We start from the raw sequence: 27,227 nt of genomic DNA on the forward strand, positions 1-27,227 counted from the left end.
CTCCTCACTGCCCTCTTGCACGCTCCTCCAAGCCTTTTCGAAGCCTCTCTTCTAAACACTCCTACTATCAAGTCTTATTTAAATGAACATTTATTTACTTTGTCTCTCTGTGCATGTATGTGTATGTTAGAGGCTCTGTGAGGTTCACGATAGCTTGCAGCAATCCAGTTCTCTTCTTCCACCATATGGGATCCCGGGATTAAACTCTGCTTGTCTGGCTTGGTGGCAAGGGTTCCGTGAAACCAAGTTGCTGGCCCCATTTTCTGTGTTTGAACAATCCACTGAGTTTAATTGGGATTTCTTGCTTGTGCATGCTTGTGGGGTCCTTTAGATCCTAGCAACTTCCCATTCTCTACACCCCTAAAGGAAAATGATTCCTCCCTCTCAAATATTTAACGATCAATAGCTCCGTGCATTGCTGGGATGCTGAAGGGCTCCACCTTGTGGGGCGTTAGTGGAAGTAACCACAGCTGCTGGGCTTTCATGAGTGCAATGGCCTCTACCTGCGCAGAAGAGAGGCTGTTACAGCACTCCTCCCCAGCATCCATCTCTTACATTGTTTCTGTGCCATTTTTCAACATACACCGTGTGTGTGTGTGTGTGTGTGTGTGTGTGTGTGTGTGTGTGTGTGTGTGTGTGTGTGTGATATAGATGTCTCATTTGGGGCTTATCACTCAATACTTGTTCTCAACCCTTTGACAATCTATACATTAACCACTCCCTGAGCAGAAGCAGCTTCTCCGATCTGGGAAAGCAGCACTCATCTATGGACACACATATTAAGGAAAAGAAGCTTCTCCAATCTGGGAAAGCAGCACTCATCTATGGGCACACATATTTAGGAGGTAGTTTGTTCCTCCCTGGGCCTTGAATCCTTTTCAGAGTTCCAGATGGCATCCAGCTTCATGGTTCAGTGTCTAGACATCCACCCCGCTAAGGCCACCTGTTGACTCCCCGAGGACCACAGCTAGGATGGTGTTCGAAGCTGAAGTCAACACTGAACTTTTCTTTATGAACCGAGCTGGTGTTCCAAGGTCGTCAGTCATTCCTGCCTGAGAAAGATGAGCTCTCACCCATCTCGGCAGTCAACACTCAACAAATGGATCTTACATGGGAGCCATCCTGACAACCAACCCTAACTACAGCACGCCGTGTTCTTACCACTGGCCCGGTGGATGTCTCCGACCACATGAGTACAGGAAGTCCAGCAGTAGGTGTCCTCTCTGCGCATACTCCCATTCCACCCGCTCCCGCCCCAGAAACCCTCTTCTTTCCACTTCTTCCATTCTGCCCTTCCCTACCATGCTCTCCCCTGCTGCTGGCTGGTCCGGCCTTGGTGAAGACAGAGCTGATCTCTCTTCACATCAGAGCTGGCCCTGGAGACACAGATATCCCTCCCCTGCTGCTGCTCACCACGCTGCTGCCCAGTGCAGAGCTTCAGGAGCGGTCGCTCTGTTGGTACAGGACTGGGCTGAGCATCCAAGGTCATCACTTGTCCATGCTCCCAGATAAACAGATCGGGAGAAAGAAACCCTTTTGCTTTGCAGTGCTCTCCAGAGCACCATTTACTTTGAAGACAGTGTGCGTGTGGCCTCTAAGGAAGGCTCGGTGTTGACAATTGGGCTCACTTGTGAGGACCTGAGTTTGGATCTAAGAACTCACACTGCCCTGAACTTCCTGGTTCCCGGGGTTCTAACTCCCTCTGGGGCCCTCAGCTGTCACCAGGAATGCACATACCTACATGCAGGCAGAACATACACAGAAAATAGTCTTACAAAAACAAAAACAAGAAAAATAGAGACCCATAAGCACAGGACTCTGGAAACGTTTCTGCGCACAGGTCTTGCTAGGTGTGCTCCGGCTTGAGGCAGATCCCTCCTCTGGATTTCCCAGCACTGGAGTTTCCCAGCAACTCCAGGAAGGAGACCTGGAGAATCTGGAGTTCTAGTGGAAGTTGGATGTGCCTGGCTAGCCTGAGGCAGCAAGACAGTGCAACAAGTGGAAATTTTCTCTAAGTGCATGTGGGATTTCCCCCTCAGCTTTCAGCTGTTCCAGGCTGGCACCAGACAAAGCCCAATGGCACCCATTCTGTGGGCCCTGCAGTCCTGGGGCAGCAGGCAGGGGGCCTAAGGAAGGAGGTAGGACACAGGAATTGTTTGTTGTCCTGGGGCACAGCCCCCTCAGGCCTCGCTTATCAGTTCTGGGAAGAACTTTGTGTATGCCCACACTGTTCACTGAGGCCCAAGGCAATCAGGTAACTCATTCAGAAGGCAAAAAACCAAAAGCTTGCTGGGTATGCTGGCTCACATCCTGATATGACACTCAGAAAGAGAGGTGTTAGTGTTATCATCACGTTTAGCCTGTTTGAATTACATAGTGAGACTGTTCCAAACAAAGCCAGTTCTAGAGAGGAGAGGAGACACCTCCTGAGATGCTGGTGCTTCTCCATCAGCCAGGGCAGAGAACTTCTCAGGTGCTCTCCTTAACTCAGGTGACTGTGGAGCTGCTTCTCTGCCCTGCGCTGTGACATTGTCCTGTTAGTAAGTGGTATTTGTACTCTCTGAGGGCTGGAGTGTGATGGCGTTTCTGAGTAGTCATCTTAGTCATCTTTTTTGGGGTGGGGTGGGTAGGATTTCTATAGAAGGCAGGCTGGTCTCAGATATTTGGTGATTCTCCTGCTTCAGCTTCTCAGAGCTTTGAACAGCAGTGATATTGATGCCTTGTTTAGACCAAAGCTAGAGATATAGGATGTTCATATTCTGGAGTAGCACGGAGCCACAAATTATCACTGTAGCTCCCAGGAGCCAAAAGACACTGGGTATAGGGTGCAGGTAGCCATAAAGGACTCCTTATTGCTCACAAAACGTGGTCAGTGCTCCGGTCTCTCTGGCTACTTCTTCGATGGTTGACAGAGATTTAGAAGGACCAGAGGGATAAAGTTCTCCACAGACTGACTGCAGCCATCTGAGGAGACAGAGGTTCTTTAGCTGACCGGGGGAAGTGAGCATTCCTGTCTCCCACCCTTGAGTGTCTACCCCTGTCTGCCCTGCAGGAACTCCATGTCTGTGACATGGATGGATGGATTGATAGCAGGAGCAGGCTGTAACACTGACCACCACATAGTTTGTGCTGTTGACATTCTGGGTGCCGCAGCGTTCTCATCCGGAGATTTCTGAAGGTGAGAAAATGAGTGGACAGGTTTTGGGATCACACACATCATGATGGGACCCAAGACAAAGAAGAAGCCATAGATCACACATGAAGTGACATCCAGGCCTGTTTTCCTGGGGACAAGGGGCAGTTTCTCCAGCAGAAGAGTACACACTGGAGGAACTGCTCATACCATTACAGAAAAGCCTGTACACAGCTTCACATTTACAGAAGGTTTCTGCATTTGTGTGTGAATATATGAGTGTGTTGCAGGCTCTTTTCGAGTGTGAGCATGTAATTGTAGGTATGAGCGTTGGTGAATTCGTGTCTTTATGTGTGGATGTCTGTGGGTATGTGCTCATGTCAGAGGGCATGTTTGGAGTTGGTTCTCTTCATCCCGCTTAGCGTGGGCTCAGGAATTGACCGCAAGTTATTAGGCTCACACAGAAAGTGCCTCTACACACTTTAACAATTTTCCTGATCCACGAACATCATTATTAGGGATGGAGACAGTTGGCAGATTAGAAGTGTGTAGTGAGAGTTCTGGAATTTTGGTCTCTTTAAACACACACACACACACACACACACACGCACGCACGCACGCACACACACACACACACACACACACACACACACAGAGAGAGAGAGAGAGAGAGAGAGAGAGAGAGAGAGAGAGAGAGAGAGAGAGAGAGAGAAGAATGTGTTTTCATTGTAACCCCAGGTGTAGGGGTGTGGGGCTGCTTTGGACTGTCTGCAGCAGCTGACCATGATTTGCCTCGGGCTCTAAAAGTGTGTTTTTCCAGCTGCAGATAATTTCTGCAATTCTGTGACGTTTGGAATTCTGGGACCCTTTCACAGGGTACATAAATGCAAGGATGCCAGGGTCTGTTGGATATTTAGAGGGGCTGGCTGCAGTTCATTAGCGATTGTGCTCAAAGATGAAACAAAAATAAAGAAATTAGAGTCAGGGATTTTCCTAATTCACCTCTCCCCGCTTTGTTTCTGTCCTATCTAGTGTTAGGTGGTGAAGCTGGGGTGGGGGTGGGGCTAAAGGGTGAGAAAAGAAGAACTCACAAAGCAGCAAAGACCAACTACATCCCTGTTCAGTATTCTGTCCCCGGCCAGTGTAGGATTAAAACTGGCACCAGTTAGAGAGATATGGGTCGAGTGTTTGCTCCACCACAGGGCTCGGCCACTGGGGAGGCAGGATGCGGAAAGTTGACTGCACTTACCCCATGCTGTCACCGGGCAGGCTGTGGGAAGCCTCAGGACAGTGCTCCAGGGGTGAAGAAACATAGTCTGTGGCATGGGACACAGCTAGAGCTGGCTCAGGAGTCCCCTGGGGCCTGCAAGGAGGCTGGGGCTGACTGGTTCTCAGGCTACTGGGCATCCAGGAGCTGCTAGGTTGCTGCAGAAGATCTGAGAACAGAGGGGGGTCCTGGGAGCTGTTCCTGCAGTGGGGTGCTGGGGAGGGGAAAGTATTTGGCTTGATGGCAGTACCCTTGAGCTTGGTGGCCACCACTGGGAGGGCAGAAAGGCCTTCTACAGGAGATTAGATGGTGGCTCTGTAGGTGAAGGCCTTCTCCGTGGCTCCCCACTTCGGATCCCAATGAAAAGAGACAGTCCATGGCTTTAAGACATATTGTCAAGGCAGGAAGTGGATGAGTAAAACCATACCCCACTTCTCAGGGTGGGCCTGAGTTTAAATGCCTTTTGCAGGGAGGAGTGTCTGGGAAGGAAAGTTCAAAGGCCTCCAGGCCTTTAGGTACCTCATTATAATGGAGATCTGTCTCGAGCCTTTGTGACCTAGAGTCTTTGTGACCTATTGTCACATCCTCTACCTGTGGAGGGGCTTGGGATGTTGTCTTTCTGTGCCTGATGGCCACATATCTATGGAGGGCTGCGGCTAGTGATGGGGCCTGGTTTGCTGGAAGTCAGGTGAAATGCCTACCATCCCTTTCAGAGTCACTGGGGTTCAAGCCTCCTCAACCAGGAACCAGGCTGCCTTTCATGGTCCCACAAGCTAGTCTCCTCATCACTAGAATCCTCCATACTCTAATTTGGTGCCACAGTTCTTGACCATCCTTCCCTGCCTCTGTACCCTCACCACACCCAACAGAGGGATCCTCTTATAAAGTCCTCCCAAGAACCAGTAGTCACTGGCTATACTGCTGCACAGCCTTCGAGCCTCTCACCACAGCCTCTTACAGGAGAGAGGGGTGAGGAGGCTGGGCTGCAGGTGGGAGGAGGGAAGGTCCATGCCCCAGAGGGATGACTCTGTGGGTTCATTCTGCAGCACAAGGCTGAGCACTGCAGTGTCTACTTCCCAGTCGCTTCTCCCCTCACTCCTCTGTGTGACCCAAGCAGTTGTGCTCTTTACCATTTGGAGGTGTGCATTGTTGTGGGCATGGGAGCACATGTGCCCAGCATGCAGCCGTGGAGGTCAGAGGACAAACTTGGATGTTGCTTTTCAGGCACCTTCCAATTTCTGAGACAAGGTCTCTCCATGGCCAGAAATGTTGCCACGTGGGCCAGGTTAGACATGGTGCCTGGCTTTTCCGTGGCACTCAGAGATCCAGACTCTGTCTTCAGGCTCCTGAGGCTGAGCACTTTACTGATTGAGCCTTTTCCTCAGCCCCCTGTTGCCTTCTGAGCCTCCCCCAAGTCCTGCCTTTCTTGCAATCTTCCCTCTCAGATCTTCTGCAGATCTCAGGGTAGCAGTCTAGGTCCTCCTCACCCTGTCTCCATGCACCCTTCATTGCACCTCTGGAAAAGTCACCTGCACAGTCGTGCCCCTCAGCCATGGCTCGCCCAGCTCTGAGATCCTTCTCACAGGTGCTCTGGCCACCTTCTGCCCAGGCGGTGTTCATCTGGACAACAGCAGAGCTCCTGCATTATCTGTTTAGAGACCATCTTTGCCATCAGAGTCAATTTACCTCATGGGGCAAGGGGGCTGGGTGCAGCTCCACCTGAGTCTCTGTAGCTGGGAGAGCCAGCTTCTCCTGTTTGTTTACTCCTCTGTGGGATGGCAGGAGCTGGAGAAGACCCTTGTGGGGGCCGCTGTGGGAATTGGAGACGCTGCATAGAACCCTGCCTGGGGGTACATGAATGTGATTCCCATCTTGGGAGTTGGAGGCAGAAGAATCAGGAGTTTGAAGTCATCCTTCATGGCAGCAAGTTCAAGGCCAGCCTGGACTACATGAGACCCTCTCTGTAAAGACAAGTCACATATAGGATGGATTTAGAATCAAACTCTCATATAGACCCCCATCACTCACGTGTCCTGTGCTCACTGTGCTGAAGATGGGCTTTCTGACTCCTACTCACTCCACAGAGTTCTCTCTAGCCTCAGTAGGTGGGGAGACGATACTTTGGAGCTTTAGAATGAGCACACATGTACGTATGTGCAAACATTTGCATGCATTCAGAAACTCAGACCCATGAAATCAGAACCCTGGACACAGGCACCTCAGAGTGTGTGTGCATGTGTGTGTGCATGCATGTGCCTGTGTAAGAAAGGAAACAGACTTCCTTGGTGATTCCAGCTTGTGAGATAACCCGAGAACTGCTGCAGTGACCCAGTGTTCACAGTCAGCACCTGGCGGGTATTAGAGGGTCCCCTCTGAGAGTCCAGACTGCTCAGGACCACAGCACTTCAGGCAGTGCAGGCAGGCCATAAGGCATCATTTCTCCTCATCCTCCACACCTCCCCTAAGTGCATCCAAGTTAAAGTCCCTTAACCATGGACTTCCACTCATCCTGGGGATGGACTTGTGAGGTGAGGCAGGGAAAAGGATCTTCTACTATGGTCCTCCGTGTACCAACCTAGTCCTGCCCCTTCATGCTGCATATGGAGGAAGCAGAGAAAATGTAGGACCCACTGATCAAACACCTTTGAAGGACCACTGCTCCCTTTGTGGTACCACCTTCCTCTCCTCCTGTCCTAGAGTCCAGTACCCCAGATGTTAATGGCATAAGACCTCTTGATGGTTCAGAGTTCCATGGGACTGCTCTGTCCCTTATATCCTTGCCTTTCCCAGGTGAGTCAGATTAAGGCCCTTCACCACTAGCTTGAGGCTAACACCCCTCCTCCTGGTTTTTAGATGCCCCATCCTGCTCCACACAGGTGAAAGACCCCTGGGTCAGAAATCTCTGCAGGACCCACACAGGGCTGACCCTTCACAGGCTCCACCTCTCCTAGTGTCCTCCCCCACCCCCAAATCCGCTCCTGCCTCATGCTTCCTAGTGAACCAGGAACAAGGCCCGCAGACCATGGTGGCCCTCCGTGTGCTCTGTCACTCATCCTTGCTCTTGCGCATACCCAGAGCTCAAGGTGTGACAGAGTAGGCTCCCCCCCCTTTATTTATTTTGTCTGAACGTGTATGTATGTGTGTGTGGTGGTGGTGGGGTGCATGTGCCCCCCATGGGCAGAGGTCAGGGAACTCTTGGGAACCAATTCTCGACTTCCACTAGGTGGGCTCCAGGGAGGGAATTCAGAGGCAACTTTCCAGGCTCAGGTGTGGAAAGCTTCTTGATTGCCAACTTTGATTGCCAGCCCTGGCGCTTCCAGCCCTCGTTCAGGCCTTGTGGGCCAGTTTGTAAGACCCTTTCATCATGGTTTCTCACCTCCACCTGCTCCCTGCAACCATACCCTGACCCCTCTTCTGCAGCCTCGAGGGACAGGTGTAAAACCTTTGGGCCATATGCTGAGTTGCCTTGGCAACTCCAGAGCCTCCTTCAGCCTCTTGCCTTCCCAAGGCCCAGGCCCTCTACAACCACCCCCTCCACAACCCACCTCACACACCCAGGTGTCAAGAGTAAGGCCTCCACATGGCCTACCCCTCCTCACCTCATGCCCTCAGAATGCCCCACCCCTCCTCAAACTCATTTCCTCAATGTCCCGCCCCCTTTCACCTCATGCCCTCACATGCCCCGCCCCCTCCACCTCAGGGCCTCACATGCCCCGCCTCCTCTTAACTCAGGCCCTCACATGCCCCGCCCCTTCTCACCTCATGCCTTCACATCCCCTGCCCCCTCCTTGCCTCAGGTCTTCACATGCCCCGCCCCTCTCACCTCATGCCCTCTGCATGCCCTGCCTCCTCTCTCCTCGTGCCCTCACGTGCCCCGCCCTCTCCTCTCACCTCATGCCCTCCGAGTGCCCACCCCCACGGAGGCTTGGAACACCTGAAGCGGAGCAGGTGCAAAACCCTCGGCCCGTGGCCTTGACGTGCCATCATGGACACGTCGTCGCCTGCATCTCCAGAGCCCTTCCTGGCCACCCCGCAAGCTGAGGTGTTGGAGGAGCTGCTTCAGACACAGCTGGGGCCCCTGCCCCGACTTGCCGCCATCTGTAGACTCAAGCGGCTGCCCTCAGGTGGCTACTCCACCACAGACGACCTGCATCTGGTCCTGGAGCGCAGGCGCGTGGCCAACGCCAAAGAGCGTGAGCGGGTGAGGATCCAGGGCCACCTTACTCCCACTGCCGTGCCAGAGGGTGATGAATATCCGACACCCATGCATTCCCTTTCTGCCCTCCTGGGTGACTTCGTCTTCGCGAGGCTTGGCCCAGGTCCCCAGTGACCTTGTTAATGCTGCACCTTCATGCGGCTGCACATTAAGGGCTATGGGAGTGGCTGTCTCACCTGCTGGCCCTCCTGGACCGTGCTATGTGTGTGTCTCATGTGGATATGCGCACCTGAGTACAGGGGCTGGGAGAGGGCCTTGGAGCGGGAGTTTCAAACAGTTGTGAGCTGGCTGATGTGGGTGCTAGAAACTAAGCTCAGGTCTTCCGCAAGAGCGATGCAGGCTCTTAATTACTGAGCCACCTCTCCAGACCTCATGGAAGCTACTTAAAGGTTGTCTGTCTGTTCTTTTTTCTTTTTTTTTTTGGTTCTTTTTTTTTTTTCCCCCGGAGCTGGGGACCGAACCCAGGGCCTTGCGCTTCCTAGGTAAGCGCTCTACCACTGAGCTAGATCCCTAGCCCCTGTCTGTCTGTTCTTATGGGGGAATATGAGTATGAAGTATGGAGGACAACCTCATTGAGTAGATTCTTTCCTTCAATCTTATATGAGATTTGGTGATCAAACTCACCGCTAGAGTTTACAGAGAGCACTTTTATCCACGGAGCCATCTTCCCCTACCCCATAATTTGCAAAAAAAATTGTAATGTCTCTTAATCTCCCCCACAGCAGAACTGGGATTTATGGTGGGTTGTGGTTAGAGCGCCATCTGCTGGTCGGTTTTAGTATCTGGTCCAAAACGTGACCGCCAAGAAGTCAAGGAGAAGGCTTGGGCTCCTTGGCTCTGCCCTTTGGGGTGACCCTGGAACAGGAACTGAAGAGGGAGAGAACGAAGAGCACCTTTAGGCCTAGTACTTTCTCCCAAACCTCTCAGGCAAGCACCTCAGGAATAATGGTCCAGAAATGCAGCAGGAAAAGACTGTGGGGCTGAAGACTTAATGGAAGTAGGGGAGAGAATGGCTAAGAATGGAGAAGGTTCTTTTGCTAGTTAGTAGGCACTGGAAAAAGAACACTGCTGTGATGTCAAGGCTGATAGATACCATATGATATATATCATATGTATATATGATTTGTTTATTTATTACATATAAGTATACTTTAGCTGTCTTCACACACACCAGAAGAGGGCATCAGACCCCATTACAGATGGCTGTGAGCCACCATGTGGTTGCTGGGAATTGAACTCAGGACCTCTGGAAGAGCAGTCAGTGCTCTTAACCACTGAGCATCTCTCCAGCCCCATATATTTTTTTAAACTTTTATTTAAAAAACACAGTGCAGCCCCATCACCCTCTTCTGTGGTTTGGAGAAACGTCTGAAAGTGAATCAGTGACTCACCATGTATTTGTTTTCTAGATAAAAAATCTCAACCGCGGCTTTGCAAAGCTGAAGGCTCTGGTGCCATTTCTACCACAGAGCAGGAAGCCCAGTAAAGTTGATATCCTTAAAGGTGCCACGGAATATATACGGATACTTGGCTGTGTTCTGGAAGGGGCAAAGGCCTCAGAGGTAAACAGTTAAGAATTTAAATAATAAAGCTGGGTGTGGGGTCTTACACCCAGGAGCCTGAGGCAGGGGTACTACTATTAGATCAAAGCTTTTCTACTACCTTGTCTCAAAAAACAGTAATTTAGAGCAGTGGTGGCCACCATTTTCTCAGCCACTTCTATATGCCAGGTGCCATGCTAGGCAATTTACAGAAAAGGATTGACATTTATTTTATTTGATCCATACTTGGAGAAATCAAAATATAGGTCACAGTCACTTAGATCAGACGTGTCAGGTCTGGCTTTTTACCCAGGCCTGATCATCTATCCGTGGCCTTCCTGGCACTGAGTAGGACCCCTGCCTGCCTACTGCTAGATCTGTAAGGACTCTGATGGCTGGAACACCAGGTCACTGTTTCCTGCCAGATTAGCCACTAGACAGGATAGAAAGGGGCTATGTAAGTATCTGCTGACCATGCTTAATAACTGGGAGGCCCCAGAGTGCCACTAACATCAGAAGGGTCAGTCAGCTCAGAAACATCCTGCAGGCAGAAGGTGGCTCTGGCTGGTTTGTGGTCTGTCTCGTGCATAGGCCTGAAGGTGGATCTGTCACCAGGGAAGGTAAGCTATGCTGAGACAAAGGGCTTTACATCAAAGCCTGAAGTAATGCTATTAGATAGGAAAGTCAGCAGGGAGGAAAAGAACCCAGGAGCACAAGATGGGGCCATAAAACTGAGGAGAGAATCTTGAAAAATAGGAGTGGTGGGCATCAAAGATACTACAGAGATCGAGAAGGTGATGGTGGGGAGAAGCCAGGCTCAGCCCTTGGAAGGTGGGAAGGAAGTGAGCTGCATCTCAGTTCTTGGGAGGTGGAGGGGCCGTGGTCAGTAAGTATGTGGGTTCAAGCAAACTTCAAAAGTCCCTCTATCCTGGCGGTTTGAGGATGGAAAGAAGAGGTCAAAGGGTTAAAGCAAGCAGATAGAGTGGAAACATTTTCAAATTGCAGAAGAGGGGAGGCTTATAGGTGGGAGGAACATTCTGGAAATTTAAGTGTAGTAGAAGGTTTTGGTGGGGGAGTGTTTTAGGGGGGTCTACAAGTCCTGCTCAGGTGTTTGCTGGGAAAGGGGATACTTTGACACTGTGGGCATGGGTTATTATTCCCACAATGGAGAAAGCACAGTGAGAGTGTTTGCGCCCTGTACTGGTTAGTTTTTGCCATTGATACAAGTCAGAGTCCTCTGAGAGGAGGGACTCTATTTAAGAAAGGGTTTCCATAAGAGCATACTATAGGCAAGTCTGCGGGGCATTTTTTTCTTGATTGACGATTTATATGGGAGGCTCAGCCCACTGTGAGCAGTGTTCTGGACTGAGCGAGCTGATTAGTCAGTGATCCTCCATGGCTTCTACTTCAGTTCCTGCCCTGAATTCCCTCAGTGAGGGAGTGTGACTTGAAAGTTATAGACTCTTTCCTGCCTTTGATTACGGCATTTTATCATACAGCAACTGCAACCCTAAGACAGGCTCACACAGCTGGCTATCTTAATTTTTATTGGTGTGTTTTGTTTCGTTTTGTGATTTGTTTTTCTTCCTCAGCCCCTGTCATGCTGGGATAACAGGCAGGAGCAGAGACTAGCTCTCCCGTGCATGTTAACTGCGCAACTGAAATGCTGTGCTCTGTGCTGCATTCCCTGCAAACTATGGGTTCTGTCCATACATTGTGCTACATGCACTTTGCCCTTGCATAGCGTTGGAGGTTAGAGAACAACCTCCAACAGTGGTCTGACGGGCCTCTTCTCTCAGCGTGAGCATTATTTTTATCCATGAAATGAGACCTTCAGATTTAGGAGTGTAGCATGTGCTGCTTTAAATCTTAAAATTCCTGACTGACATGCCATATTGTTTGACAATCACTATGCTCTCTAGAAACAAGGCCCTGAGGAGCAGCAGGTCCACAGTAGCAGACCCTCTGACCCTCACGTGTCCTCGACTAGAGAGCTCTTGGGAAATGCTACCCAACCTACCGGCTGTGCAAGTGGCTTGAAGAAAGAAGAGGAGGGGCCTTGGGCGTATGGTGGCCATAGTGAGCTGTACAGCTATCATCAGAGCGCAGTACCTGAGACTAGGAGTTACTTCATTCACTAGGAGTTTGATAAAGGATTCCTTCTAAAACAGTCATGTATAAGTTGAAAAGCTCACAGAGCATCGCCAAGATGAGTATTTTTCTTCATGTAAAATATGATTAAAATGAGATGGTACGGGAAAGGAGTTTACTTACTTGGAGATGACTGTGTTCCCTAGCCAATCAGAGGCACATGGGGGGAGGGGTTTCCCACAGAGCCACACAGCCCACACAGAAGGCTTGCTCCTCCTCCTCTTAAAGATTTACACGTGTGGGGTTGGGGATTTAGCTCAGTGGTAGAGCGCTTGCCTAGGAAGCACAAGGCCCTGGGTTCCGTCCCCAGCTCCGAAAAAAAGAAAGAGAAAAGAAAAGAAGAAGAAGAAGAAAAAAAAAAAAAAAAAAAAAAAGATTTACACGTGTGTACCTGTGTGCACTGCCCACAGAGACCAGAAGAGGGCATCAGATCTCCTTGAGCTAGGATTACAGGGGTTGTTAGCGGTCCAAAGTGAGTGCTGAAATCTGAGCTTGGGTCATCGGGAAGAGGAGCAAATGCTTTTTACTGCTCAGCAACCTCTCCAGCTTCTTTCATGCTCTTATTTAGCACATCAGAAGGCTTTCTGGATCCGAGCCCCTTTAGGTGATATTGGTAGGTTGCTTTGTTTTTGTTTGCCTGTGCTACAGACCTTCTAACCCAAGCCCTGTAGCAAATACTACCGAAATAAGAAAGGCTTATCACTGACTGAGCCGAGACTACCAGCACCAGCATGCTGCTCACTGACATGCAGGGCTGCAGAGGTGCAGTGGGGATCTTGGGAAGCAGCTAAACGCCAATTAAAAGTACGCCTGGAGGCAGACTGCTGAGCCGCAAATGTGTCATTTGCTAGCTGCGTGATCTCGCAGGAGCTGCTGAACGGATCCCTAGTTGCTCTACGCGTAGAACAGAAGTAATAATTGTATCCGTCTTGTATTTAGGCTAACAGGGAGATTCAGGAGATGTAATGTGTCTGGCACAGTACTTGGTAGGTTAGTGTCCGCTTAGCAAGGCCTTTGCTTGCTCCACCAAGACGCAGGAAGCTCACCTCTACAGAAAGAGCCAGGGCTCTGCTCTAAAAGTGCCCTGTGCCTCCTGACTGATCAGCTGATCATGGCTTCCATTCTGATTGGCTTTCTAAAGACTTCCTGAGTGGATGGATGCGTAGCCTTGGTGTTCCTAGTATGGCCACTTGAAATAGAAACATTCTCTTGGAACTGGAGAGGTTGTTCAGTGGTTAGAGCACTGGTCGCTCTTCCTAATAATAAAAAAGGAATGTTTTCTATCAGTTCCCACAAGCTGGATCCGCTGGATCCCGCTGCTACTCTGCCACATGGTCCGTAAGCTGGTCACTCCCAGCTATCTCCCCTTTAGCTACCCTCTCCGTGAGGTCTCCTATTATTAGGGGTCTTTATTTTCAAAGGATAACAGGTCCTGAATTCTCTTCAGAAAAAGGAACAAGACTTATTTTTCTGGGTTTACTTGTTGGTTTTTGTTTGGTTTTGTTTGAGATAAGATCTTCTAGTGTAGCCCAGGCTGGCCTCAGACTCTCTATCCTCATGTCTCAGCCTCCTGAGTTCTGAGGGTTCAGATGCATGCCGTCATGCCCAGACCTGTTAGGTATTCTAACCTAACCATGAACATGCCACTTCTGCAAACAAAGACCATACCACATAATTGAGATTTCGATTCATTGGGCTCGTGGCTTCTGTCAGGGCTGACTTCTAAGGCAGCTTGTAAGTATGACTGCTTTTGTGAAGGTACACTCTTAGGATTCATTCACCTTATTAAGAACTTATTATCCACTGGCATTTAAAAAGAGGTATTTATTTATAGACAGGATCGCATGCAGCCCAGGTTGGCCTTGAACTTCTGATAGCCTCCTTCACTTCCTGAGCCTGGGCATTACAGACATGTGCAGCACATCCAGCTTATACAGTGCAAGAAGTCAAGCTGGGGGCATGGTAGGCAGGCACAGACTGTGAGCTCCCCACAGTCTGTGTGTCCCCACCTCCTAGTGCTGGCCCTGCTGGGGACTCTAAATCAAGTTCTCATGTTTGCAAAGCAAGCACTTTTGCCTACTGGGTCACCTTTCCAGCCCCCAAAGCCAGCTTTTCTTTGACCATAGGATGCTTAGAAGGTTTCAGCCCAGGTTATTCAAAGAGGCGACTACACAAAGGTCTAGAATATTACTCAGATACCCTGACAGAACAAACTCTCTGGCAGCTCTCAAGGCTCTCTAGCCCGAAGTAGTCTTTCAGAGGGCTCAGAATGTAGGTTGTGGCCTTGCCAGTTATGCTTTGTGTAGGTAGCACCCCTCTTCTTGCCTTTAGAGAGGATCTGGAGAACGGAATTCCTGAGGCTGGCAGTAATGGCATTGAGGGGATTTAGAGATGGGGTTGGAAAGGGCTGTGCATGGTCAGCAACATTCCTGGGAGGCAGGATCCAGAGTGAAGCACATGAGCATCTGCTGAGGTGGGGGTGGGAATGCGTAGCATTTTCCAGCCTCTGAGACTGGAGCAGGTTTCCTGGGGACTAAAGCCACTCATGTGTGGACAGAGCAGGGCACGAGCCATGAGAAGCCATGGTCTTAGTAGGAATTGGGCTGATTTCAAGGTCCGGGAGAGATTTATTTACAGGGTTTCTGGTGTGTGAAGGTTGACATCACACTGGTGGCAGAGTGGCATCTGTCTTGCTGCTGTTTGTCATTGGTGATAGTGGTCGAGAATCTTAGCAGCATACATGGCTCCAAATCATAGTCAGACTTGGCTTATGTAACTGCGGAGACTGTATCTCAGGAGAATTCCCATTTTCAGTTTTGGTGTGCTGTAGCCATAACAGTGGAGAGTTGTGTCTGAGCATAAACTGGGACAAGCTCAGGAGGCACCCACAGGAGAACAGGAGAGACCTAGAGAACAGGAGCAAGCTCTGAGAGATGTGTGCCAAGCAGGTGACGGCTATGAGACAAGTGGCTGGGAGGCAGTGTAGAAGGTGCCTCTCGGAGCCTTTCTGATGTTCAGGGGTGAGAAGCTGATCCCAGCATGCCCTGGGGATGGCTGCTGGACCCCAAGTCGGGGGAACAGTGGATGTGGAGTCCAGAGTGGGTATCTGTTTCATGTGAGTGATAAGCTTTAGAGCAACCCTAGAGCAACACATTCAATTCCTCACAGTTTCCATGGGTCAGGGATTGAGTGTGGATGTGGCGTTACCTTGTCCTCTGTTTCCAGGTCTCATGGCATTAGCCAGGGACCTGACTTCACACACACATAGTTGTTGGCAGAATTAGTTTCCTCTAGGACTTTTGAAGCGAGGGATTCTGCTAATAGCTGGTGATTGGCTGATGTCACCCCCATGCCTGATGTCATGCAGGCCTTCCTGATATTTGCACCTAACAGAAGTGCACATGCTAGGAAGGCAACCAAAAGAGTCTGCCACGAGAGAAGTCTCCTATGACTGGTATTCTGTCAACGTGACACCTTAGAGTTATTTGGGAAGAGGTACCCTCTTTGAGAAAGGCCCCCACCAGATTGGCCTGTGGGCTTTTTTTATTTTAATTAGTAAGTAATGTGGGAGGGCCCAGTGCGAGTCTGGGCAGGCAGTCTGGGGTGGTATAAGAAAGCAGGCTGAGCAAGCCACGGGGAGCAAGTAGGTAAGCACTCCTCCTTTGTGTTGCTCCCTGCCTCCAGGTTCCTGCCCTGACTTCCTTGGATGGTAGACTACAAGCTGTAAGACAAAACAAGCCCTTTCCTTCTCAGGTTGCTTTTGGTCAAGGTGATTCATACAGCAACAGAAACCCTAGGACGGTGCACTGCTAGCTGGTTTTGTGTGTCAACCTGACATAAGCTAGAGTCATGAGAGAGGAAAAACCTCAGCTGAAGAAATGCCTCCATGAGATCCAGCTGTAACGAGTTTTCTCAACTGGTGATCAGCGGGGGAAGGGCTCAGCCCATGCTGGGTGGTGTCATCCCTGGGCTGATAGCCCTGGGTTTTATAAGCAAACAGACTGAGCAAGCCATCAGAAACAAGCCAGTAAGCAGCACCCCTCCAAGGCTCCTGCCTCCAGGTTCCTGCCAGATTGAGTCCCTGTCCTGACTTCCTTCAATGAGGAGCAGCAATATGGAAGTGTAAGCCAAATAAATAAACCCTTTTCTCTCCAACTTGCTTTTTGGTCATGGTGGGTTTTTGTTGTTGTTGTTGTTGTTGTTGTTTTGTTTGTTTGTTTGTTTGTTTTTTTAGCAATAGAAACCCTAAGACAGACAACATTCCACCATCTTAGCTGAAAAGTTTGGTTAGAGGCAAATCACTACTGCCAACAAACATCTCAGGATGAATCCCAGGAGGATAGGGACGCTTGAGGCCATCGTAGAAGCCCCAAAACAAAGTGCTGTGCACCTGCTGCCTCCTCTCCCTACATCCACTGCTGACAGAGATACTCAAAAGACTCGGAGCTGAAAAATTATCTTATCAAAAATCTGAAGATCAGAAAATCAACTTTTAAATTACATCTGTCCCCCGGGGGTTACCTGACTGCAGTGTCCAGTTCTGACTGGGGTTCCCAGAATCCTTCTGTCCCTGGCCAAGAAGGGCCACACATTGTTGGGCTTTCAGGGTGACATCTGGCAACACCACCAATATTTACATGTGATTGGGTTTCAACATGAGTTTGGAATTGAGTGAAGTGCCTACAACATCAGTGGGATTTCACAGGCTGCCAGTGCAAAATTGGTGTAATCCTGCCTCCTAGCAGACATCTGAACAAGTCCTAAAGGCTTAAGAGAAGAGGGCCACATTTGATGTTTTTTTTCTGCTTTGAAAATGCTGTGGCGGGCTGGGAGGAGGGGGGCACTTTGAGTGAGTTAAGGAGTCCTAGTCTTCACTTTGTACCAGTTCTGCTTTTGGAAGAGGTGTGGCCTTGCACTTGATATGCAGCTCCGGCTTGTCTCAAACCTGTGGTTTCAAACCTTCAGCAATCCACCTGCCTCTGCCTCCTGAGTGCTTGGATTACAGACGTGATCTACAACTTCAGTTCTGCTTCAGAACCCCTGTTCTCGTTCCTCTGCAGAGTAGAGGCTGTCACACGCTTAGAACCCTGGTCTGCCCTGTACTAGCGGTGTGGTCTTGGGTAAATTACCTTTCTACTCTGTCTCAGTTTCTCCAGTGAAGAGGCCTTTTAAGACTGGGTGAGGAAGATGTTGCATGAAGCCTTCAGACAGTGCTGGGGGCCAAGCAAGGTTTGCTGTTAGTTTGGGGGAAACCAGCACCCTACAGAGAGATATTTCAATGTAACAGAGTTGGCTTGAGAGGGTTTAGGAAATGGTTCTTGATTCCTGTTGAGATTCTGTTTAGGAAAGGAGCCTGCCTTACCTACCATTTAATGGAACTCTAAAAGGGGCTCCCAGATTCCCTGGGGTTCTGACAGGGAACACTGCTTCATATTATTTCCTTGGTAGTGGAACCTTGGACATAGGTACAGGAGAGGGGAGAGTTCACCCTTGTGACTTGTGATGTCAGAGTGAGAGAGACCATGACTGCATCTGAGGAAGACATGGAAGTGCGTGAGAAGCTGTGGAGGCGGAGGAGGTGTGGGTTTGGGGAGAACTGCTGAGAAATAGTCATCCTTAGCATCTGAGCAGCATGCCCGTGGGCTGTTCTGGGGCTGTCGTGGTGAAGCCTCCCACATGGCACCAGTAGCCGCTTTTGCCGAGAGACTATTCATGTTAATAGTCTCCGCCCACCACTTCTCTACTTCTGAGTACTTGGACCTTACGTAGGCCAAGCAAGCACTCTACCACTGGGCTAGCCCTAGAATGGCCATTCTCACAAGCCTGTTTGCAAAGGAATTATCAGAGTACTTGTTTAAAATATTTGAAGGAGATAGCTTGGTGAATGTTCTGTTTCACTGTAGTTCTATGACAAAAGCACCATGACCAAAAGCAACTTGGGAAGGAGGAAAGGATCTCGCAGATCACAATCCATGAGAGAAGTTAGGGGAGGAACTCAAGCAGGAACCTGAAGGAGAAACCATGGAGAAAGGTTGCTGGATGCTTCAGTCAGGTTCCTATTTAATAGCTAACTTTATTCTACAGGTCAGGGTCACCTGTCTAGGGACATATGCTGGTTACAGTGGGCTGGGCCTTCCCACTCTAATTAACAGTCAAGACAATCGTCCCACGGGCATGCCCAGAGGCCAATCCGATCTGAGCAAATCTTCAATTGAGGCCTTCTTTTCCGATGACTCTAGATCTGTGGTTCTCAACCTGTGGGTTGCAGCCCCCACAGGAGTTGTATATCTGATATTTACATTATGGTTCATAACAATAGCAAAATTACAGTTATGAAGTAATAACAAAATGATTTCATGGTTGGGGGTCACCATGACATGAAGAACTGTATTAAAGGGTCACGCAGCATTAGGATGCTTGAGAATCATTGTTTCAGATTGTGTCAAAGCTCACTAGGACAGTGGGTAGGTAGGATGCTTGCTGGGCAAGCATGAGAAACTGAGTCCTGATCCCCAGCAGGATGTAAAAGCCAAGCACAGCAGCGTGTGTTTCCATCTGTCCTACTGGATGGCCGGTCAGCCTAGCAGGCAGCACTTCCACATTCAGTGAAAGAGGCTGTGAAGTAATGTGCGTACTGGCTGGATTTGTGTCTCAACTTGACACAAGCTGGAGTTATCACAGAGGAAGGAGCCTCAGGTGAGGAAATGCCTCCCTGAGACCCAGCTGTAAGGCATTTCCTCAACTACTGATCAAAGTGGGAGGCCCCAGCCCAATGTGGGTGGTGCCATCCCTGGGTGGTGGTCCTGGGTTCTATAAGAGAGCAAGCTGAGCAAGCCAGGGGAAGCAAGCCAGTTTGTAGCATCTCTCCACGGCCTCTGCCTCAGCTCCTGCTTCCTGACCTGCTTGAGTTCCAGTCCTGACTTCCTTTGGTGATGAACAGCAATGTGGAAGTGTGAGCTGAATAAACCCTTTCCTCCCCAGCTTACTTCTTGGTCATGATGTTTGTGCAGGAATAGGAACCCTGACTAAGACAATGTGTTAAGTACCTGAAGTCAACTTCTGGCCTCTGTACATGCATGTACTCATGTGCACATGTACACACTCCCCCATGAACATGTATATACATGTCCATTCCTGGGCTACTTTCAGAGATTTGGGTACTGCCTGACTGCGTTGGAATCCAAAAGGTTGCTGATGAGAATGTCAGAAGAGCAGGGCTCTTCCTCAATGGCCTGAGGTTTTTCTGGCAGCTGAGCATTTTGACAGGCATATTTCTGAGTTTTGGGAGTGACTAGCATGGAGTTGGAGGAAGCAGGGTGGAGGTCTCCTTTCCGAGGGGTAGGCCTTGAAGAATCCTGTCATAACTATTAGAAAAGGTGCAGGTGACAAACGCATTAGATCCAGGTCATTTTCCAGTAGAGGACAGGCTCACAGAGTTAGGTGGGATCCTCAAGGTCACAAAGCTGGGCAGTAACAGATCTGAAGATTGATTCTGATTCCCCACTCAGCCACTGGGGTCTCTCCAGGCGGTGGGAGGTAGAGAAGTACAAGAGCCCAGAGGAAGCAGAGGCAGTGTAGGTTACAGGAGTGAGCCCCCAGCCTGGTTGAAGATGGGGTCAGAATTAGAATCAGGATCAATCAGGTTTGGAGTTTAGTCGTCCGGTTGTCACTAGCTAGCAGCACTGAAAGTTACCTCCCAAAGCCAAGATGCCCTGAGACTCTAAATAAAAATAAAATATATCCGGAGTGTAAACTCAGAGCGGAGCGTGTCTAACTGGGGGTTCTCCTGAGGGGCAGGTCCTCCTGTCTTTGGCCCAGGCTGCTGCAGGGCGCGGGCGGGGACGCTGCAGCAAGCCGGGCTCTGGAGGGGGCGCTGCGCACTAGCCCGGCCCTTTGTCATCGCGCACTGCTGGGAGCTCACACTTCTTCCAGTCTCCCGCGGGCTCTGGACTTGACTCTGACTGCAGCGCCTGCCTCAGGGACGCAGATCTAGGGCCTTTGTCCCGAGCTGCGGGACGCGCGGGAAGCGCCACGCAGCGGAATAGCCGTGAGTCCAGGAAGCGGATCTCAGAGTAGAGGAGCGCTGCCCAGCCGTGCTGGGTGAATTTGGGGATGGATGCGAGACCGCCGAGTACAAGGTAGGGCATCAAAGAAGGAGTAGGGTGGGCGCCACAGCAGGCAGATCCCTAGGGTACTGGAGCCACAGAATGACCGCGAGCTCAGTTTCAGCCTGGGAGTGGCTGCGCCCGCGCAGGAGCGGACGCCTGGGTACACCTGCGGCTCTGCGGCTCTGTCATATTGAGCTCTGGAGATGGGCCTGCACGCGGACATGGGGCATTCCAGGTCCAGTGTGCCTGCTACACCCAGAAGGTGTAGCCTTCTCGGAGGGCCGGCCCGGCCGACGCCCTGCGGAATCCACGCGGGATGTGCGCCTGCCCAGCTAGGAGCACTGGGGTCTAGATTCACAAGATGCGCCTGCCTGGCTGAGTGCAATGGGGCTGGCAGGGCAGATGCGCAGGATGGGGAATTGATACCTGAGCACCCAGGGCTTGGGTTTTTATGTTATCCCAAAGCTTTGGGGATGGAGTAGTGGAGGCCGCTGTCCCTGAGGAGGTGCTACTAGCTAGTTCATTTTTAGCGCCCACCTTTTCTTTCTCTCGTGTCTCCTCCCCTCCCGTTCTGCACCCCAGGGAGGAGCAGAGAAGACCATTCTGGGTCCGGGGGTCCAGAAGGCAGGAGTCCAGCAGTTTCTTGTTTTGAAATCATAACCACAGTCTGCCAGGTGTTGGGGGAAGGGAGAACACAGCAGGGCAGGGCAGGGCAGGCTGCTTTAGGATGCCAGTCAGGCCTGCAACCGGCCTATTGTCTGGCTCTTCAGGCTCCTTCCTTTTCTACCCTCCATCTCCATCCTCTGCCAGCAGTGAATAGATAAACATAAAAAACAAGTTTCACCCACACCCTGTCAAATTCTTTAAAAAATTGTCTTCATGACATACAAATCATTACCACCTCTCTTCATGCCCACTCCTCCTCTGGCAGTTTGTCATGAAGAGCTAAGTGTCTCAAATAAATAATAGAAATCGAGTCTCAGGTTTCTGTGCGGAGATTTCTGACTAAGGGGTAAGAAAGGGCTGGTTCTCCATCCTCGCTAGAGCTAAGGACAGGGAGAGAGTGGCTCAGTTCCTTTCACCGCATTGGGGCTGGCTGAGCCTGTCATGTGTTTAACTTGTGCTTCGAACTGTGAGCCCAACGCTCGGAATAAAGGTGCTCGAAATGAATATGGACGTCGAAAACAACCCAAATGTCAGACTTTCAATACCCCTTCCTACTAGCATGAGGGTAACGTGTCAGAAACTGTAGCTGGCAACAGGGGGTTCGACTATTGAGTATTTTTGCTCTTTTCAAAATGTTACTTTGTGGTGCTGGAGATGGAACCCTCCAGCACACTATGCAGGTGCACTACCACTGAGCTGTACCCACGGTGTGTCTGCCTTCTGTCCTTTGTTATATAAAGTGGACAGATGTCTCAGTACCTGTGGACCAGGACCTTGCCTAGCATGACAAACTCTTCACTGTGAAAGGGGCACATTACTTTTGGAAAGCCCACAGACTAATCTTTTTTTTTTTTTTTTTGATCCAGAATCTACAACAGTTTCATTGCCAGCCCATGTTCCTTTTTGTCCATCCAGTCACCCAGTCTCATTAGAAGTGAGCTTGTCCCAGACACATTACCAAACTGTGTGGATGCTGTTAGTTCACAGGTTCTGGGCCTGGGGTAGAACTCACTTTAAACATTACTATATTGTTGGAGACAGCAAAACTCAGCTTCTTAAATTTTTTTTTCTTGGATAAGTTCTCAACATGCATCCTAGGATGGCCTCAAACTCACCATCCTCCTGCCTTAGTTTTCCCAGTGATAAACCACAGCTCTTTTAAAAGTGTGCAGATGGTCAAATGTGTGTGTGTGTGTGTGTGTGTGTGTGTGTGTGTGTTGGCAGAGGATTTATGTTAAGTTTTTAAATATATATGTGACATGGAAAAGTATATTTATTTAACTCCTACCTTGTTTCACAAGGGATTTGAGTCGGTTTACAAGGATTCATAAAATATAACAAGGTAACCTAGTGTAGAAAAAAGGAAGCAGGATAGAATTAATGGCAGCGGAGGGACCTTCCAGAAACTCCGGGAAGGTAGCTGCCCAGCCCACTTGTCTGTGTTTTATTTGTAAACACTCATTGATTATTCAGTGAATATTCATAAGAAGCTACTAGATGCCTGGTTTGATAGGAAGTTCTGGAAACAAAGATGTGTGACATAGATGGCCAAGGGCTCCACCCTGTTAGCATTTCATGTCATGCAAGAAGCCATGGTCACAAAGGATGTTCTCAAATGCATCTTTACAAGCTGTGATGAGCATCGTCTTAGAAAAAGAGGAATCACCATTCACCCAGAATATAAAACAGGACAGCTTCCAAAGGGAGGCAGGGGACCAGGAAGACCCCATTATCAGACACAGCATGTGGGGTGAAGCCTTCCATTCTCTCCTTGTCAGACACAGGGTGAGCTTAGTAGGCTTGATTTGGTCTCCCCGTCTCTCATGCCCCTGGTGTTCTGAGGTAATGTACACGCCCGGGGACCTGAGTAGTCTCTAAGATGAATCACTTTACCCTAGTGATAATTTTAACTAAGGAATAATGAAGAATGTGCTCCGGATTGTTTTAGGGCTGGGCTTCGGTTCTATGTTGCCCTGTCTGAGCGAGGCGCAGGCCTGATGAGTCAGAGCATGGGCGAAGGAAGGGGAGTTCGAATAGAATGTACGGGGGAGAAAGAGGCTGCCCTGCACAGGGAATGGCTGGCCGAGCTCAGAGGATCAGCTCCTGATGACGACTGCCAATAGTAAGGAATGAGAGGGTTATGCCAAACGCACCTCCCCATGGACCAACTTGGAAGCGCTTGTCAGTAGCAGCAGCTGCCACATGCAGTAAGAGTGTGATGTACCTGTTGATTCTCAAAAACCTGGACTAGCTATCCACTACTGCAGATGGACTGACTTCTGTTAACTGCCTTACACTCAGCCAAGGGGGTGCCTCGGTGAAGTGGAACCCAACTACTTGGTGGCTGGACTTACTGGTGTAAGACTTAGGCCAGTTAATCCGCCTCTTTGTTCTCCAGAACCCTCTGATATCTAGAGACTAAGCGTAAGGTGCTGCTTCCCTAAGAACTGATGCGGTTTACATGTGAGAGTCTTGGGACACAGACTGGCATTCTTTATACGTTAGCACTGACTATTGTTACTGTAAAATGAACCGGCAGCCAGTTTATGTAGGCACTCTGGGGGTGGCTTGGGGGCAGAATTTTAAATTATATCTGATTATCTTCAAGTAGCTGTGTGTTCTGGGGCTGTTAGCATTGTTTTGCAGGCATGCTGAGAGCCATGCCCGAACTGCCATTGCCATAGTAAAGTGCAGAAAGTGATGGTAAGGGCAGAAATGACCTGAGGCATCATTTTCCATTTTTTTTTTGAGACCTTTTGTAGTATTCAAACTCACGGCAATCCTCCTGCTTCCACTTTCCCAAAGCAGAGACTATAGGCATGAACCTCCATGCCTGGCTTGTTTGGGCATTAACATTTTCATTACAAATATTTAGTGTGTCCATGTGTTTGTGTGTGTGTCAGTGTGCACAGGTGCCACAGTGCACATGTGTAGGTCAGAGAACAGCTGGTGGGAGTCAGTTCTCTCTTTCCAACATGGGGGGCCAAGGATGGACTTCAGACCATCGAACATGTTCCTTGGTGAGTGTCCTTACCCACTGAGCCACCTCGATAACCCTGTTGGCATTTCAGCAATGTAGGGCTTAGGAGAACATATGTATACTCAAGTACATTTTACTGAAAGCAAACGGGCCGTTCCTTGGGTCCATGAGAAGTTTGTTTCCCTTCAGGATGAATTTCTGTCCTATTGAAAGCTCCTAAACTATGTTGTAGGACATGGCCAGGATTGCTGAGGTACAATTCTGAATCTCTAAAAGAGATTACAATGCTGGTATTCAACCTGTCTACTGAAGGATTGGTTTGAAAGGATTTTAAGGCTGTAGCACCAAAAATGACTTCTATGTTTAACCACCACACCCTAGTCCCTCTTATTCAGATGGTACCCATGGAATGAAAGGCCAGTTACCCTGGCCTTGGTTCCCAGGTGAAACACATGGGAATGGCGTGCAGATATTGAGTGCACTGGAAACAACACGCAAAGCTCAGTGGTATCAATTAAAACTAATCCATTGATAATCTTATTCTTACCTACCCAGTCTTTAAAGTCATTATTTTAGTTATAATATATATATGTATTTATGTATTAGTTATATATTAAGTTACAGGCCATGGTGCTGTGAGTTGCTCTATATAATGGTTATGGGGTATGGCGCCATGAGTTTCTATATAATGAAATGAACCATTAGTGAGTCAAGGCAGTTGATGTGTTCACCTCCTGAGATGCCCTTTGATTTTTGATGTTTCTTTGTGGGATCACTGTGATATTCCTATACACGTCTACAATGTGTTCTGATGAAACAAAGGTAATTATTGCTTCCACTCTCTCATGACTTCACATTCGCAGCCCTCTAGCCCCCGTCTTTCAGTTATTCATGAAACTTGGAATAGGCAATTGCAAGCTGTCAGTCATCCCTCATGCTGCCATGGAAACCAGAACTTCCTCCTTTTATCAGTTGTGCTCGAGTATCTATTCCTAACTTCCTTCTAACACTCTCCAGTCCACACAGCCAAGCCTCTGAAAGTCACTATTGTGTATTCTACTTGTCTTGTTGAAGAGGCCCTCAGGCCTGGGGAAGGGGCTCAGTTGGCAGATTCCTTACCTAACTCGTACGGAGCCTTATGTTTGATCATCCGGTGTGGAGTGATCCGTGCCTGTTATCTCAGCACTGGCAGATAGAGGAGGGTCAGTAGTTCAAGGCCACCCTTAGCTATATAGTGAGTCTGAGACTAAAGCCAGTTTAGGCTACATGAGGCACTGTCTCAAAATAACAAGAACAAAAGCAGAAGGAAAAATGAAGACATTCATGTGAGATACATAAGAGAGGACATGCAGGCTTCCCTGAATCTGGCTTTTATTCAATATAATGTCTTTAGTTCTGTCAATTTAGCAGCAGCAGACAGGATGTCATTTTTTTTTTACAGCTGAATAGCACCCTATAGAGTGTACATACAGCATTTTCTTTAGCCAGTCATCTGTGGTTGGGTACCTAGGTTGGCTCCATATGTTGGCCTTTGTGATGGTGCTATGGTAGGTGTGGGTGTGAGGTGTCTTTTGAAATGAACGATATGCTACTGCTATTTACTTTGAACCTATACAAGAGCAAGACAGCTGGGTTGCATGGTAGAGGCACATTTTTTAAAATGGAATCATTTATTTATATCTCTGTGTGCATGCATGAGTTTATGTGCACCACAAATATACAAGTGCCCTGGGAGGCAAGAAGAGGTTATTGGATTTCCTGGAGATAGAGTTAATGCAGGTATGAGCTGCCTAATGTGGGTGCTGGGAACCAAACTTGGGTCCTTCATAAGACTGTCAAACGCTATCTCTCCAGCCCCACTTCCTCTATACAAACTATTTCAGTGTGAGGTTGGTTGAATCTGGATGCAGAACAGTGGGCTCGTGGGTTATCTTGAACAACACACACAGTGCTGGACAACACTGCTGGTACTATGCTCTGTGGGGCATTAGCTGCCAAGGCTGGGATGCTGTGTGGGGCACTGGCCACACAGCCTGGGATTTCCTGGAAGGTTTTTAGGACTAAGTCTGGGACAACTCCAGGGAACATAATCTTGACACAAAACTTGTGATTTTCATGTCTTCAGCATAGACTGAATTGTTATCCCAAGTATCCTTGTTTCATTGTCTGCTTTAAATTTCACAGTGTGACAATGAAACCAAGACCTTGCCTTAAATAATCTTTAACCCAGTTTTAAATTTTAAAACTTCCTTCTTCCATGCTATTTTTGGGGTTGGTTTTAGTTTTGTTAGCCCAGGCTGGCTTTGAGCTAGCATACTTTCCACCTTGCTTTCTGAATGCTGAGATGATAGGTGTGGGAGCCGCACCCAACTCGCCCACGTTATTTCGGTTTTTGCCTTTTGCTTGCACTGAGCTGCACCTTTGCTTCGTTTATTTCAAAACAACACAACTGGATTTTTCTAGCCAATATTAATAAACATTAATATTGTACATGGCAGATTTGTTGTTCTAGACTTTTGCTTTACATTAAAAAATTGTAGACTAATTTCCTCACTAGCAGTTCTCTAAATGCAGCCCAAGGCCGTCTTGCTCTTGGACTCAAAGGGGTTGCATTCTCTGTGGTTATTTGGCTACTAGTCTTACTTGAAATTTGCCTATGTATTTAATAAAATTATATATAATAATATATATTTGTTCCATTCTTTACCAAATAATGGAAGACTTACTACCTTAATGTCTTTCCTTCTCCTCTCACACCCATTTAATCTCTCACCTAAGGCATTTCTTGCCTTTACAGCCAGTTGGTATCTGTTTGATTTTTTTAATTTAACTTTATTTATTTTTACTTATTCACTTTTTATCCTGCTCACTTCCCCCCTCTCAGTAACCCCCTCCCACCAACCTGTTTGATTTCTAACACCCGTGCTTCTATTCCTATTGGGCTCCTAACTGTGCTCACAGTGGTGAAATTCCGAGTTATACAGGTGTCTGTGCTCACTCTTCTTTCCGATATTCAGTCTTTCATTTTACTTCTTTCTTGGGTTTTTTTTTCTCCAGAGAATGTCATGTCTTTTTGGTTCTTGCTTGTATAAGAATTAATACTCCTTTCACCCAATACTTTTGTAATTCCTTGTCAAACTCTTTTCATCTTAACACTCTATATAT

General features: G+C 48.8%; 2 protein-coding genes across 2 annotated transcripts in view; both read left to right on the forward strand.

The window, feature by feature from the left end:
- Positions 1–8,319: 8,319 nt before the first annotated feature.
- Positions 8,320–12,561, forward strand: Figla (folliculogenesis specific bHLH transcription factor). The gene is made up of 3 exons (XM_087659877.1): positions 8,320–8,601; positions 10,026–10,178; positions 12,080–12,561. Exons 1-3 carry the CDS (start codon positions 8,386–8,388, stop codon positions 12,296–12,298), a joined length of 588 nt encoding a protein of 195 aa, XP_087516003.1. The 5' UTR covers positions 8,320–8,385; the 3' UTR covers positions 12,299–12,561.
- Positions 12,562–20,227: 7,666 nt separating this feature from the next.
- Add2 (adducin 2) overlaps positions 20,228–27,227 on the forward strand; it is a 99,532-nt gene continuing 92,532 nt past the window's right edge. Inside the window, exon 1 of the mRNA XM_087655829.1 lies at positions 20,228–20,446. The gene's annotated coding sequence lies outside the window, so the exon portion shown is untranslated. The remainder of the gene's footprint in view (positions 20,447–27,227) is intronic.

Source organism: Rattus norvegicus, chromosome 4, assembly GCF_021556685.1.
Source record: "Rattus norvegicus strain SHRSP/BbbUtx chromosome 4, alternate assembly SHRSP_T2T, whole genome shotgun sequence".
NCBI lineage: Eukaryota > Metazoa > Chordata > Mammalia > Rodentia > Muridae > Rattus > Rattus norvegicus.

Coding starts and splice junctions, on each gene's coding strand:
- Figla (XM_087659877.1), top strand. CDS start 8,386: ATGGACACGTCGTCGCCTGCATCTCCAGAGCCCTTCCTGGCCACCCCG. Junction 8,602..10,025: donor ACGCCAAAGAGCGTGAGCGG/GTGAGGATCCAG, acceptor TTTGTTTTCTAG/ATAAAAAATCTCAACCGCGG. Junction 10,179..12,079: donor AAGGGGCAAAGGCCTCAGAG/GTAAACAGTTAA, acceptor TATGCTCTCTAG/AAACAAGGCCCTGAGGAGCA.